The sequence below is a fragment of the Anastrepha ludens genome, chromosome 6 (genome assembly GCF_028408465.1).
Source record: "Anastrepha ludens isolate Willacy chromosome 6, idAnaLude1.1, whole genome shotgun sequence".
NCBI classification, from domain to species: Eukaryota; Metazoa; Arthropoda; class Insecta; order Diptera; family Tephritidae; genus Anastrepha; species Anastrepha ludens.
In genome coordinates, this window is record NC_071502.1 from 11,671,062 (window position 1) to 11,684,629 (window position 13,568).

The window sequence follows — 13,568 nt, forward strand, 5'->3', positions numbered from 1 at the left end:
TTCTCACACTTGCCTTTTTTACGGTCGGTGTCCACTGTAGATTCATATCTACTGCACCGATTCTTTTCAAATTTTATTTTTTTGTTTCTTTACTTTATTCACGAGGTAATGACGTCGAGTTTTTTTTTTTTTTAAATTTTGTCATATTTTAAAACAACAAAGTTTTCAAGTTTTTTTTATGAAAAATCGGTGTTTTGACTTCAAAGCGCTTTAAAAAATTAAAAAAAAAAAAAAAAAAAAAAATCGACGTTGTTACCTGCGAAACTTTATTAGCTGATGAAATCAATTTGGTTTTTTGATTTTAGTTGATCCAGTAATGAGTTCTGAGGGACACCGCAATAAAACTTTTTTATGAGACGTCCGCGAAGATTCGCTGCCACCAACTCATTTCTTCATAAAAATCAATGAAAATTTCACACAATATTCTTTAAATATGACTTTATAATGAAGTAATTTTAAAATTTTGAATAAATCAACTGTGTCGACAAAAAAAATTTCGAAAAATATGCTTGTTTTACACCGAATTAACCATACTACCCCCTTAAATTGTTCATAAAAACTTACCAGTAAATGTAGCACGAACTATGTTTAATGAGGTCTATGCGACATCTATTCAGATCAACCAGATATAAAGGGTTTTATAATAAGAGGTGTTATTTTAATATTCAAAGAAAAAATGCTATTTTTAATATAAATGATCAGATGTTTATTTCATTACAAAGAGAAAGGTATGCCGTTAATAGTGCAAAATAACATCAGACAAATGACCACCACGACCACGCTTACAGGACAATATCCGTTTCATGAAATTTTCCGTAACCAAATTGCAAAGTGGCTGCCCTATGTCCTCGATAGCCCCACGAATTCCATCTTTGAAGTCTTGAATCGATGCTGGGCTGTTGGTGTAGACCTTAGAAAAATCAACTATCTGTGAGAAGTGTTCATCGTAGTGTTTTGAACTGTTTTTTTTTTCAAGTGTTTTGTTCAGCGCTGAGGCCCCGTTTTCGCCTTAACGACTACGTCAATTTGAATTTTCGTTATTTTATTTCCGATACCTCGAAATTGATCACGCCTTTTGGTATGGCTTCTTGTATCAAACACTAGTTTAGTTTCATTTTTCAGGAACACCAGGATTTCAGGGTTAACAGGCACATTACTGGCTCACATATTCTCACAGGTATAACCAAAATCTTCTGATAGTGATGCAGTTCGTTTCCCACGGCAAGTCATTTCCTGGCTAATCTACTATGATCCAAGATGACTGGCTTGTGAAGAGCAAAATAATTTAAGCTATATTTTATAGGGTCCCTTAAAACATCTCAAGAATTAAAAAAAAAATATAGGGTTTCTTAATAAGAGGAGTTATTTTGATATTCACAGAAAAATGGTCAGGCAAATGACCACCACGACCACTTTTACAAGACAATATCTTTTTCATGAAATTGCAAAGTGGCTGCCCTATGTCCGCGATAGCCTCACGAATTCCATCTTTGAGGTCTTGAATCGACCCTGGGCTGTTGGCGTAGACCTTGTCTTTTACGTGTCCTCAAAGAAAAAATTCTCAAGGCGTTAAATCATAACATCCCGGCGGCCAAATGTGATCACCTCTTCGAGAGATAACACGGTCCGGAAACTTTTCCCGTAAAATATTAATGGTTTCCTTGCTTGTGTGGCACGTAGCGCCGTTTTGTTGAAAATAAACGTTGTCCAGACCAATACCATTCAATTCCGGCCATGAAAAATCGTTAATCATCTCTCGATAGCGATAGATAACACCTGTTATTGGAAAACCTAAATAAAAGGTTTCCAAGTTATGGCGGTCACGCTGCTATTAGACGTACTGTACATGCGTGTGGATGTGTATTTTTATTTTTACTGATTAAGTCCTACGTGAAGGGGAAAATTTAACTTGCTTTATCAGTCATTGATAAGTATTAGTAACTAAAACCTCGGCAACTGATAATGATAAAAAAAAATAAAAACAAAAACAATGCGATTGGTTTCCAGACAATAGTGATCAAATGTAGAAATATTCATAGATTGATTTGGCTAGTGGAAGTTTGTGGTTAGTTCGCTGCAAGAACAAGTGCTCAGTTTTTGAACAGTCGACCTGAAGTAACAAACAATCGGGAGTTTCTAGTAACAACAAAAAGTGTCAAAAATAAAATAAAATATATAAAAATAATAACCGCCGAAAATGTTACAAAACGACGCTGTTCGAAATTTACAATTTGATAGTGAAATTCGTGTCGCTCAACAAAATAATGCGGAACCAAGAGGTTAAACAATTTTAACAAATTTTACGAATTTCTATGATAAGTTAAAAATAAATAGCGCACCATATTTACACGATTACCTCACTAATTTGGCATATAATCAGTGGATAAATATAATATATATCGAAAAGCTAGTGACTCAAGAATTTTTATAGTTCATTGAAATAATAGTTTGCGGTTTTCTACAACTCAATTTTGCGACCAACAGCCCTTGTTGGCTCAATTTATTTTTGTGCCTTTGTTTTCCGCCTGCTCGGACTTATCTTATCTCGTTTGTTATGTCTTTTTATTGTTAACGTCGATACTTTGCAGATTAGCTGCAATAACTTTTCAAAATCGAACATATAAATAAATAAAATAGACACTCATTTGCAATATGCAGCCGTTAAAGCGCATCCAATAAAAGCAGTGAAGATAATGCAGGTGCAAGTTTTATGGCTTGCATTTCGAAATTTCGAGGCAATTCGTTATGAAATTGTCAGTGGGTGAAAAAGTGCTAGTGGAAATTAAAGAAGTGCGTACTTGTTCCTTATTTTTGTTTTATAGTGAAAAGATTATGGCATAGACTTACTAGGTTGTTCAATAAGTTTTGCGGTTTTATGAGGAAAATGCCAATTTTATGGTTTAAAGTACACTGTAGTATTCAGTGTAGTTTTTCTGAGCATCAATACACTTCTCCCAGCCAGATTCCAACTTATGAACTCCATCACTGAAGTGAGAATCTGAAAGGACTGGAAAATACGCTTCCACAGCTGTTATGTCTTCAACATTTGATTAAGGGGTTAGGGGTAGTCAGAATTTTACAAAAATTTGATTTTTCTTGCATTTTCTTAAAGTAAAGCGTTTTCCAAAAACAGGTCTTACAGGTGAATGGATTGCGCTATCGAGAGATGATTACCGATTTTGTATGGCCGGAATTGGATGGTATTGGTCTGGACAACGTTTATTTTCAACAAGACGGCGCTACGTGCCATACAAGCAAAGAAACCATTGATCTTTTACGGGAAATGTTACCGGACCGTGTTATCTCTCGAAGAAGTGATCACAATTGGCCACCGGGATCTCGTGATTTAACACCTTGTGACTTTTTTCTTTGAGGCCACGTGAAAGAGAAGGTCTACACCAACAGCCCAGGGTCAATTCCAGACCTTAAAGATGGAATTCGTGAGGCTATCGTGGACATAGGGCAGCCCCCTCGCAATTCGGTTATGGAAAATTTCATGAAAATGATACTGTCCTGTAAGCGTGGTCGTGGTGGTCTTTGCTTGATGTTATTTTCCACTATTAACGGCATGCCTTCCTCTTTATAATGAAATAAACATCCGATCATTTATATTAAAAAAATAGCATTTTTCTTTGAATATCAAAATAACACCTCTTATTAAAAAACCCTGTATATTTTCCGTCTTTCTAATAACTTTCCATTCCAAAAACATTTTCAAAACTCACTTCTCAAACCCAAACTTAACGAATACCTCAACCATCTGCGCGATCCTTCTGGCCGAAAAATGTGAAACACAGAGGGAGTTCCAGACAATAAGAAGGCGTTGTTCCTAAGCAACGACAGGTGGGCATTCCCACTACTTAGGACTGGTAGCGACAGGCTAATCACCTACCCTGTCAGAAATCGAAATAGATGAACGAAACCAACGCAAGACTGAGTCTTGTCGAGGCCCTATACTCCCGAAAGGAGTGAACAAGAAAAAATAAATAAAATAAAAACAAAAAAATTAGCCCTCTCTTATCGAACCCCAAAACTTATTGAACAACCTAGTATAATGCACTTTTAGCTCGAATTTAAGTTTCAATTAAGATTTTTCGTTTCACTAACATCTTTTTGAATAAAACTCCTTTTGAACTTAAGTCGTGGACATCGGTGACTTAAATTGTGCTTTCTTGGCAAACAGAAGATGAGATTAGCTGAGAACAAATTGTGGGGTATACAATAAGTGAAATTGGAAATGAAAAAATAAATTCGTCTTCACAATGGAATAATTGCATTGTGAAATGCAAATTTGAAAAAAACTTTAGTTGCACTTAGTTAAGATTCGGCTAAAGTAGAACTTAAGTTTTGTTTGTAAAACCGTCCCTTAGAATATATGTAACCCGCATATGAACACTAGGTAGGTAGGTAGGTTGGGTGGTTGTCGTAACGCCACACTTAGACCTTGCGCAGGTCCATTGTGATACCACTGGAACTTATCCTTACCCTACGTTTTCCTTCTCAAACCATCCGGTAGCTTTAATAAACGAGCAGAGCTTCGTTAGTTTTAGATGCGCTATGTCCGCCACATCAGTTAAAAATGCCGTATCAAGAGTGCGGAGCAGCCCCGACGAGAGGGGGAGGGGATCGGGGACTTTTTACTCGGGGCTCGGAGTTCTCAGAGGGGCCCGGACTCGAGACTAATTCGAATTATATAAATTTGACACAATTGGAAAGGGCCCGCATTTGCAATTTTCCCCCCGGGGCCCGGAATTGCTCTCTACGGCCCTGGTGCGGAGCCTCCTTGTTGCTCAGCTTTCACACTCACATAAAAGGTGTCTTGTCTGACTGTTTCCTCTTCTTCTGTATTTAGACAGCTTCTACAGAAATCGAAGTGCGGGAGTCCTAATCTTCTAGCGTGGCTGCCTATCAGACAATGACCAGTTAATACCCCTATAATTTTTCTCATAGCTTCTCTGTTAAATCTTAACAAGATTTTCGATCGACCGCACTGCTTAGTTCGCATGTTGTGAGGTTTTGCCAACTAGTATTTACCTTATTGACGGGTTCCCTATCTATCAGTAGTTTACAAGTGGCTATAGGCACGGATGGGTATCAGCCTCTTATCCGGTTGGAGATCGAGCGTTGTACCAGTTCGAGCAAGTTCATTTGCCTTGCAGTTCCCTGCTATATTCCTGTGGCCTGGCACCCAAATAAGGTGTACTTTGTAGTGTTTTGATACACCATTTGGAGGTTTAAAATATTCTAAGACTTTTTTTTACGAGTGTGTTTTAGATTCTAGCGCTTTTATTGCGACTTGACTGTCCGAGTAAAGGGTGGTTAAATTTCAAGGGCCGATGTTGAATGTAAACCACACCTAAACGTCAAGTTTTTTTCTACATTTCACTTGACATTTTTCAATTTCAGACTAATTCAATTTGAACCATAGAAAGATACACAATCGAGCAACGCGATCAAGTTATTCAGGCTGATTGTGAAAGCGGGCGTTCAAATCAAAATGCATATCGCGCACTTCGTGATTTTTTCGGTCAATTTAATCGTCCAAATGTGCGTACAATCGGAAAAATTGTGCAAAAGTTTGAGCAAACCGGGTCTGTAGGTGTGTGTAGATGTGAAAATACCAGTGCATGCTCGTACAGCTCGTACTGCAGAAAATATTGCTGGTGTTCGCGATAGTGTGCCCAACAATTGCACCTAACACGCTCGTCGTTGATGAACATTATGCATAAAGATTTGCATTTACACGCTTACAAGGTGCAATTGACTCAAGAACTAAAGCCTCTTGACCATTTCAAGCGTCGTCAATGGTCAGAATGGTGGCGAATAAGCAGAATTGCCGCATTTGGGCGAATGATAATCCAAGAGTGATTGCCGAAAAACCAATGCACCCACAAAGAGTGACTGTTTGGTGCGGTTTATGGGACGGCGGCATCATTGTGTTACTGTGAATAGTGTTCGCTATCGTGAGATGATAACGAATTTTTTATGGACCGAATTGGAAGATATGGATGTGGACGATATGTGGTTTCAACAGGACGGTGCCACTTGTCACACACCTAACGAAACCATGGATCTTTTGCGCGAAAAATTTGATGACCGAATAATCTCACGTCGCGGCGATGTCAGTTGGCCGCCAAGATCATGTGATTTGACACCGTTGGACTTCTTTCTTTGGGGTTATTTGAAAGAAATGGAGTACATCGATAAGCCAGCAACAATTAAAGAGCTAAATATGAGATAATTCGGCACATTAACGGCATAGAACTTCAATTATGCCTCAGCGTCATCGAAAATTTGGACCATCGAATGGAGGTGTGCCGCCGGGGTCGTGGCGGCCATTTCGCCGATATTTTGTTCCATACGTAATTGAGCTATACTAATATTATCATAATAAAGAGAAATGATGATAATTAAAAAAAAAATTGTACTTTATTTAAAATCAATACCGGCCCTTGAAACTTAACCACGCTTTATATGAAGATTTCATTTGTGGATAATACTCTCGTTTTTATTACCATAAGTTCCTCTTTTATATGAATACTAAGTCCATAGCTTTTCTGTGAATTCGTTGACGAAATAGTACTTGACCTCATCACTCACTTTCATGTGCGTGGTGTATAGACTTTTATACTCAGCACCGATTGTAGGTTTTCCAAGTCAAAGATATTATTTTTTAATTTTTTTTGTGTCGATATTCTATTGTTTTAAACCAAATAATTATTTGTAAATCTTTGTACCAAATTTGCCATTTTTACACTTTTTTCCAGTTTATGATGGCCCCGTCAGCATTACGTCACAACCGAATTGTAAGTTTGATTTTGACATTACCTAACTTAATATTTGTTATAAATTTTTCCACCGTAGCTGCTGCACGCATACCATTACCCCTACCAGTTTCCACGGTGGATAACAACTTCTCCACCACACGCACTTTCAGCATACCCATGACTGGTTATGACTTTTTAACAGATTTGCCGTCAGTGCATATTGAGCAGACATTTGAGTTGAATTCAGGTAAGTCATACGAATGCAGTGAAATCTTGATAGTTATAACTAAAAAAAACGTGATGAAAAATTCGAGATAATTGTGACGAGATAATGGTGGAGTTGTCAGTGTTTTAGTTAGGTATTCGATTTGTATTAAGCGATGAAATCCTGAAAATCGACGTGCATAAAAAATTATTAAATTTCATAGAAAATCGTATAAAAAAGTCTAAGAAATGATGTACAAATTCAGATATTTCTCACTGAAAAACATTATAACTAAGAAATATATTAAAAATAAGGTGCGTTTCATAATCATAAGACACCTTTGGTACACAATTTTTGAAGTACCATAAGCTCGCTTCTACTTTCCTGAGTAGCTTTTAGTTGACGTCATTTTAATTGTTATAGACTTAAGACTTCCATGAACTGTTTCTGGTGCGAAAGCTCACTCTATTTTGTGAAACTGTTATCTTTTTCCAAGAAGCTGCACTTTTGCTAATCTTTTCGGCATCGCATAATGATAAGACACTAGTCGAACATAAGCTTCTGAAGAGATAGAAGGTGCTGATTGTTTTGGATGACTTTAATTATAATTTTTTTTAATTTAACCAAAAATGCCGAGGGGTTCAATATTAGCACAAGAGGAGGAAAAATTTTGGCCTACAAGAATTACAACATTTTGAAGCTCGTTGGAAGAAAATGATCACTATCAATTCGAGAACAGCGAGCAATTATAAGAAAAGCTTCTAACTCGACTAAGTCTTGCGCCAACTTGGCCGCTGTTGTTCAAAATAAGCTTTCAAAAACAACAGTTTGGCGCACATTACAGAGGTGCAATCATTTAAAATTATCAAAAAATAAGAAAAGGACCCCATCTCTTGCCACGGCACAACAGAAAACACCTAGAAAAACAGAAAAACACCTTGACACCAACTGCAGAAAAACACCTAGATACCAACTGGGGCACAGTAAGATCGAAATCCCCCCCGTGGGTAAATGCAAATCACATAGTCAGTTTTGTGCTGCATTGAAAATATTTCATATGCAAAATTTTTGTTCCAATTATTTGATAAAAAAAATACTGTGTTTTAGCGAAATTAAACTATGAATGCATTAGGCAGTTGATCTAAAGGACGCAAGGAATTGACTACTGATAAAGTGTGCCCAATAGTATACAGATTCTTTATCGCAGCATTGTGGACTGTATGTATGAACAAATTTTTGTTTCTGGGAATTGTTGCTGTTGTTTTTTATGTTGCTGTTGTTGAAAACATGTAATAGAAGAACCACACAGCAAAGGCAATTTTTGTACAATATATACATGTGATCGCTGGGGATCGAATTAGAATCAGCTGGAGCGTGGACTTAACGCATAAACTACCTCGCCCATAACGGACATCGCCCGTTACCACGGCAGCAAAAGAGAGGTCTTTTTCCACGCTGCGACGCATTAAATCTTACTTGAGGTCTACAATGAGAGAAGATCGCCTGAATGGACTTGCTTCTATGAATATCCATCGCAACGTGAATGTAGACATTGACTTGGTATTGAAAGAATTTTTTTCCGTACCTCGAAGAGTCGCAATGTTATCGGCACATTGGTCAGCATTGGGAAAAGTGCATGCAGTCATTAGACTTGGAATGAAACCAAGTTAAAATGTTTTTAATAAGATTGAAATAAAAATAAAGGGGTTTTCAATAAGGGCCGGTAGATGTTGAAATGGAATAAAATGGCGTTTGCTGTGTGGCACGTAGCGCCGTCCTGCTGGAACCACATGTCGTCTTGGTCCATATGGTTCAATATGGGCCATAAGAAATTGGAAGGGCCACCACGTCTACCGAAAAATGGGCGCAATGCGCGCAAGGTTTACGTTAATGAACACTCATTTTGATAGTAAAGTTTTATCATTTGAACGTGCTGTTCAATCGTGTTACTTGCCATGATGATTTGGCATAAACAACTGAATAATAAACAAAAGATTTGACAGATGTCACCAAAACAAAATGGCTGCCACAGGGCGCCAAAATCGACCCGCGCTAATTGAAAAACCCTTTATAATGACCTTTACCACTTCTTGAAGGTATGCGAGCATCAGAAAGATTTGGCGAAGTTACTTTTCATTGCAAAATATTTTAAATGTATATTATTCTAATATTCATTGTATAAAAAAGAACAGAAAAAATATTTTATTTCTTTTTACATGTAAAACCTGTACACGATCCTTAAACACTCAACAAAAAGGTATTTTTTCTTTACTAACTCTTTTAACGTATATAAAAAGAGGTTAATCGCATTTATCAAATTTTATTTGTGGGTGAAATTTCAATCCAGAACCCCCCGTGGGCTGAGTCCTGCGCACGGCCCTGGGCTCCGTACACAAATTACTCTTTCTGATTCTAATTGAATTTTCGAATTTTTGATGAAAAATTTTCGAATTTTTATAAATTCTTTGCAAAGTTTGAAGCTTTGATTTATATGATATTTAATGTAGAAAAAACCATATTTTTATAAAAAAATATGAAAATAAAAAAAGGAAAGAAAATGTGGTCAAACCCAGTTGAAATATATTATAATTTTTTTTAATTTGCTATCTGCTGTGTGATGTAATTTTTTGGTAAAAATTTTTTGTTATTAAAAAAAATTTTATCAAAAAACAAAAAAAAAAAAAAAAAAATTTGCTTATAAATAAAAGACAAATATTTTCACTCATTATGGTTCAAAGCACAGCCATCAGTCGCTACAGCGATTAAATATGCCTCTAGTAGTGAGCAGTGACTGCCGGCAGAATCCTAATATATTAAGTCTCTGTAACCATAAGAGTGTGGTCAATGCCTCGAATGTTCACATTATTACCTTTTGATTGTACTTTAAAGAAATCCAAGTGAACGTGTATTTTCTTTTTCATCCTAGCTTTGACCTCTGTCTCCTCTGAGAATCGCTATGTGGTCCGCTCACCGTTGGGCGATGCCGTTTATGCTACCTCCGAGAGTTCAACCTCCAACAATCGTTTACTATGGGGCTCTGCACGACCATTTCAAATGCATTTACTGGATAAAACGCACCAGGAAGCGATGCTGTTTCGTAAACAATTTGCTCTCGGCTCAATTTGTTGCCATCCCAAAAACTTAGAGGTCTGGACAATGCCTGGCAATTTATTGGGTCGCATAGTGCATTCTCCAACATTCTTCAGACCCACATACTTTATACAAGATGGTGTTACCGGTGAGCCGATCTTCTGCATTGAGGGACCAGAAAAGTCGGGATTTTGCTGTTTCTGTTTGCCAAAAGAGTCGTTCTTTAGGGTAAGAGGAAGAATGTAAAATATTAGTTTGGGGGAAAAATAAATCCATTATTTTCGCGGTAGATGTTTGCAGTGATCAATATTTCGTTAAGTATCGCACAAAAAATTTAAAGTTTGTGCTCGCTGTCAAGGTGACATTTCACACTAAAAAAATTTCTTTGCTGTTTTTTGTTTGTTCCATTTAGTTGTGAGTTACAGGGTATTACAAATCGAAATCAGCAAAGAGAAAATTTGGTACATTTTACAGTTTTTGATAACAGCTGCAACAGCTATTTGCGTGCAATTTTGCTTTCGTAGATTCCGTTCAGGCATTTTTGATGCTGTCATGAGCTAAAACTTGACCAACAAACAGTTTTAAATCATTTGCGCAAAATAAAAAATCTAAATAATGGATTTCTTTTTCCCCAAACTAATATTTTCTTTAAGGGGTTACATACGTCCAGCAGCGGTAAAAATGCGCTAAAAGAAAAACTGTTTTTAGAAGGGATAACAAAGAAATAAATATAAAAAAATTTTATACATTGTTTATTACTATTAAAACTTTATAAAAAAATGTATTTTAATCTTCCTTTACAAAAATTAGTATATAAAAAATCACGTGACCCAAAGTACAATGAAAAAAAAAGTTGTTCCACGGTCTGCATCATTTCTCCTTGAAATGTTGAGTAAAAAAAATCTTGTAAAATAAAGTTGCAGTTATAGTCTGACTCTTGTCGCACATTTACATTTCTTACCATAACTTTGTACCTATGGGGCATTTTTCCAACTGACTTCCATAGAAATATGCCTAAAACTATAAAGAATAATAATCTGTAGAAAAAAAATCGATTTTTTGAAAATTCTGGACGCATGTAACCCCTTAAATACGTGCGTTTGTGGGGTTTATTGTTTAGCATATTTTTGCTTATGATTCTCTCATTATATACAATACATAAATACTTACGCATATACTTGCAGATTCACTCTGGCGGTGATTTGCGCGCATCCATAGACCACAAGTGGGTGGCCGGAAAATCGCAGTATACCACAAACATATATTTTAGTGATTCCAAATTATCGGCAAAGGAACGTGCACTGATTTTGGGAGCGGCATTTTTATTGGTGAGTTTTGATTTCCCTTCGTTCTTGAAATTGAATTCTTCGGTGATTACAGCGTTTTTGTTTTTGTTTTGCTTTTTACTTACAGGAGTACATGTACTTTCAAACACGGTTCTGAGCGACCAACTACAGTCGAGTTACGTTACTATAACAACAAACATCAATATTCATTTCCTCTCACATATGCAAGAGTGTATGTACGCCTCTCTATGCGGCAAAATACTGTTACTACAACAGCAGGAGTACATGAACTTTCAAACACGGCTCTGAGCGACCACCCATGACCAACTAGAGTTTACTAATGTTGCTATAACAACAAACGTCAATATTCATTTCCTCTCATTATATGCAAGAGTGTATGTACTCCTCTATATGCGCCAACAAAATACAGTCACTCCCACAGCAGGAGCACACGTACTTTCAAACACGGTTCTGAGCGACCAACTACAGTCGAGTTACGTTACTATAACAACAAACATCAATATTCATTTCCTCTCACATATGCAAGAGTGTATGTACGCCTCTCTATGCGGCAAAATACTGTTACTACAACAGCAGGAGTACATGAACTTTCAAACACGGCTCTGAGCGACCACCCATGACCAACTACAGTTTACTAATGTTGCTATAACAACAAACGTCAATATTCATTTCCTCTCATTATATGCAAGAGTGTATGTACTCCTCTATATGCGCCAACAAAATACAGTCACTCCCACAGCAGGAGCACACGTACTTTCAAACACGGCTCTGAGCGAACACCCATGACCAGCTGCAGTTTACTAACGTTGCTATAACAACAAACATCAATATCCATTTCCTCTCACATATGCAATAGTGTATGTACTCCTCTATAAGCGCCAACAAAATACTGTCACTCCAACAGCAGTGTACCAGGAGTGTAACACAAACAAATAAACAGAACCAAAAAACTGTAAAATTTTCTTTTTATATTGTAAATTAAAGCCATTATATATGACATTTTTGCTGTTTTCGTTTTTATTTCACTTTCATCGACCCTGTTCTTATATATTTTTATATATTTCTAATTATGTATTGTATTTGTATAAGTAATCGTACATATTAATTTATATACACATTTAACCATTTAATTTGAAAAATAATTACCTTATTTACAATTATATAATAATCACTTGTTTAAACATTTATTCTTGTTGCTTGCTTGCATCTTGCACGCCGCCTTCAATACATATTTCTTGAATAGCGGTTTTCTTTTGTTATATTTCGTTAAGCATACAATCACACAGACACACAAATTGATTAGACAAATATCTTTTTATTACATACATACATATACACATAATTTAATCAGCTATGACATACGTACATACAAATATAGAACCTATTGCAATGCAAATATATTTGCCTGAATGCTTTCTTACAAATACATACACAATTTTGTACACGACACTTTAATATTTTTATTCACTTGCAAGTAAAATATTGTTGATTTATGGTTAAAAAAAACTTACGAGTATTATTACATATTATTATTGGGCCACAATGCACTGCGACTGACACTGTTGAGGGTCTATTGCGCTTGACCGCAAGCCTAAAATTTGGAGACTTCTGATGAATTTGAATACCTCCGCAGGCTTTTTGTTCCATATCACTAGAAGATTTTTAGAGTCGCACCGATGCACCAGGTGCACGATAAAAAACTTAGATAATTATTTTTTTTATTTTTATTATTTTTGTATATATTATATTTTGTACATATTATTACAAAAAAAAATTATTATTATAATTAAAAAAAAAAAAATATTTTTATTAAAAACAAAAATTATTATTATTATAAAAAAACAATATTATTATTAAAAAACAAAAAAAAAAATATTATTATTATAAAAATAAAAAAAATTATACACTTTAATTATATTTGTATGTATGTAATTACTACATGCGCAGTCTCGTTATTGACACAAAATTTAAAATTACGAAAAAGTGCAAAACGTTTAGTTTTAAGTATCAAAAAAAAAAAACAAAAAAAAAAACAAAAAAAAAAAACAAAGCTGCTATAGGTATTTTCCAACTTTTTTCACATTAGAGAATCAGTTCCAGAGTTCCAGTTAATTTTGAAAAAAAAAAATTAATTCGCAAATAGTTAAGAACGGCAGCTCAAAATTTGCTAAATAAGATTAGTGTGAGTATGTGTGTGTG

At 35.7% G+C, this 13,568-nt stretch overlaps 1 protein-coding gene across 1 annotated transcript; it reads left to right on the forward strand.

Moving 5' to 3' along the window:
* The first annotated feature begins 1,986 nt into the window (after positions 1–1,986).
* Positions 1,987–12,400, forward strand: LOC128867803 (phospholipid scramblase 1). Its single transcript, XM_054109312.1, has 6 exons — positions 1,987–2,279; positions 6,768–6,806; positions 6,865–7,014; positions 9,899–10,290; positions 11,247–11,390; positions 11,476–12,400. Exons 1-6 carry the CDS (start codon positions 2,198–2,200, stop codon positions 11,503–11,505), a joined length of 837 nt encoding a protein of 278 aa, XP_053965287.1. The 5' UTR covers positions 1,987–2,197; the 3' UTR covers positions 11,506–12,400.
* The last annotated feature ends 1,168 nt before the right edge of the window (positions 12,401–13,568 follow it).

Excerpts from the sequence above, each read along its gene's own strand:
- LOC128867803 (XM_054109312.1), top strand. The coding sequence starts at position 2,198 with ATGTTACAAAACGACGCTGTTCGAAATTTACAATTTGATAGTGAAATT. Across the intron at positions 2,280-6,767 it reads AAATAATGCGGAACCAAGAG|TTTATGATGGCCCCGTCAGC; the intron begins GTTAAACAATTT and ends ACTTTTTTCCAG. Across the intron at positions 11,391-11,475 it reads TGGGAGCGGCATTTTTATTG|GAGTACATGTACTTTCAAAC; the intron begins GTGAGTTTTGAT and ends TTTTACTTACAG.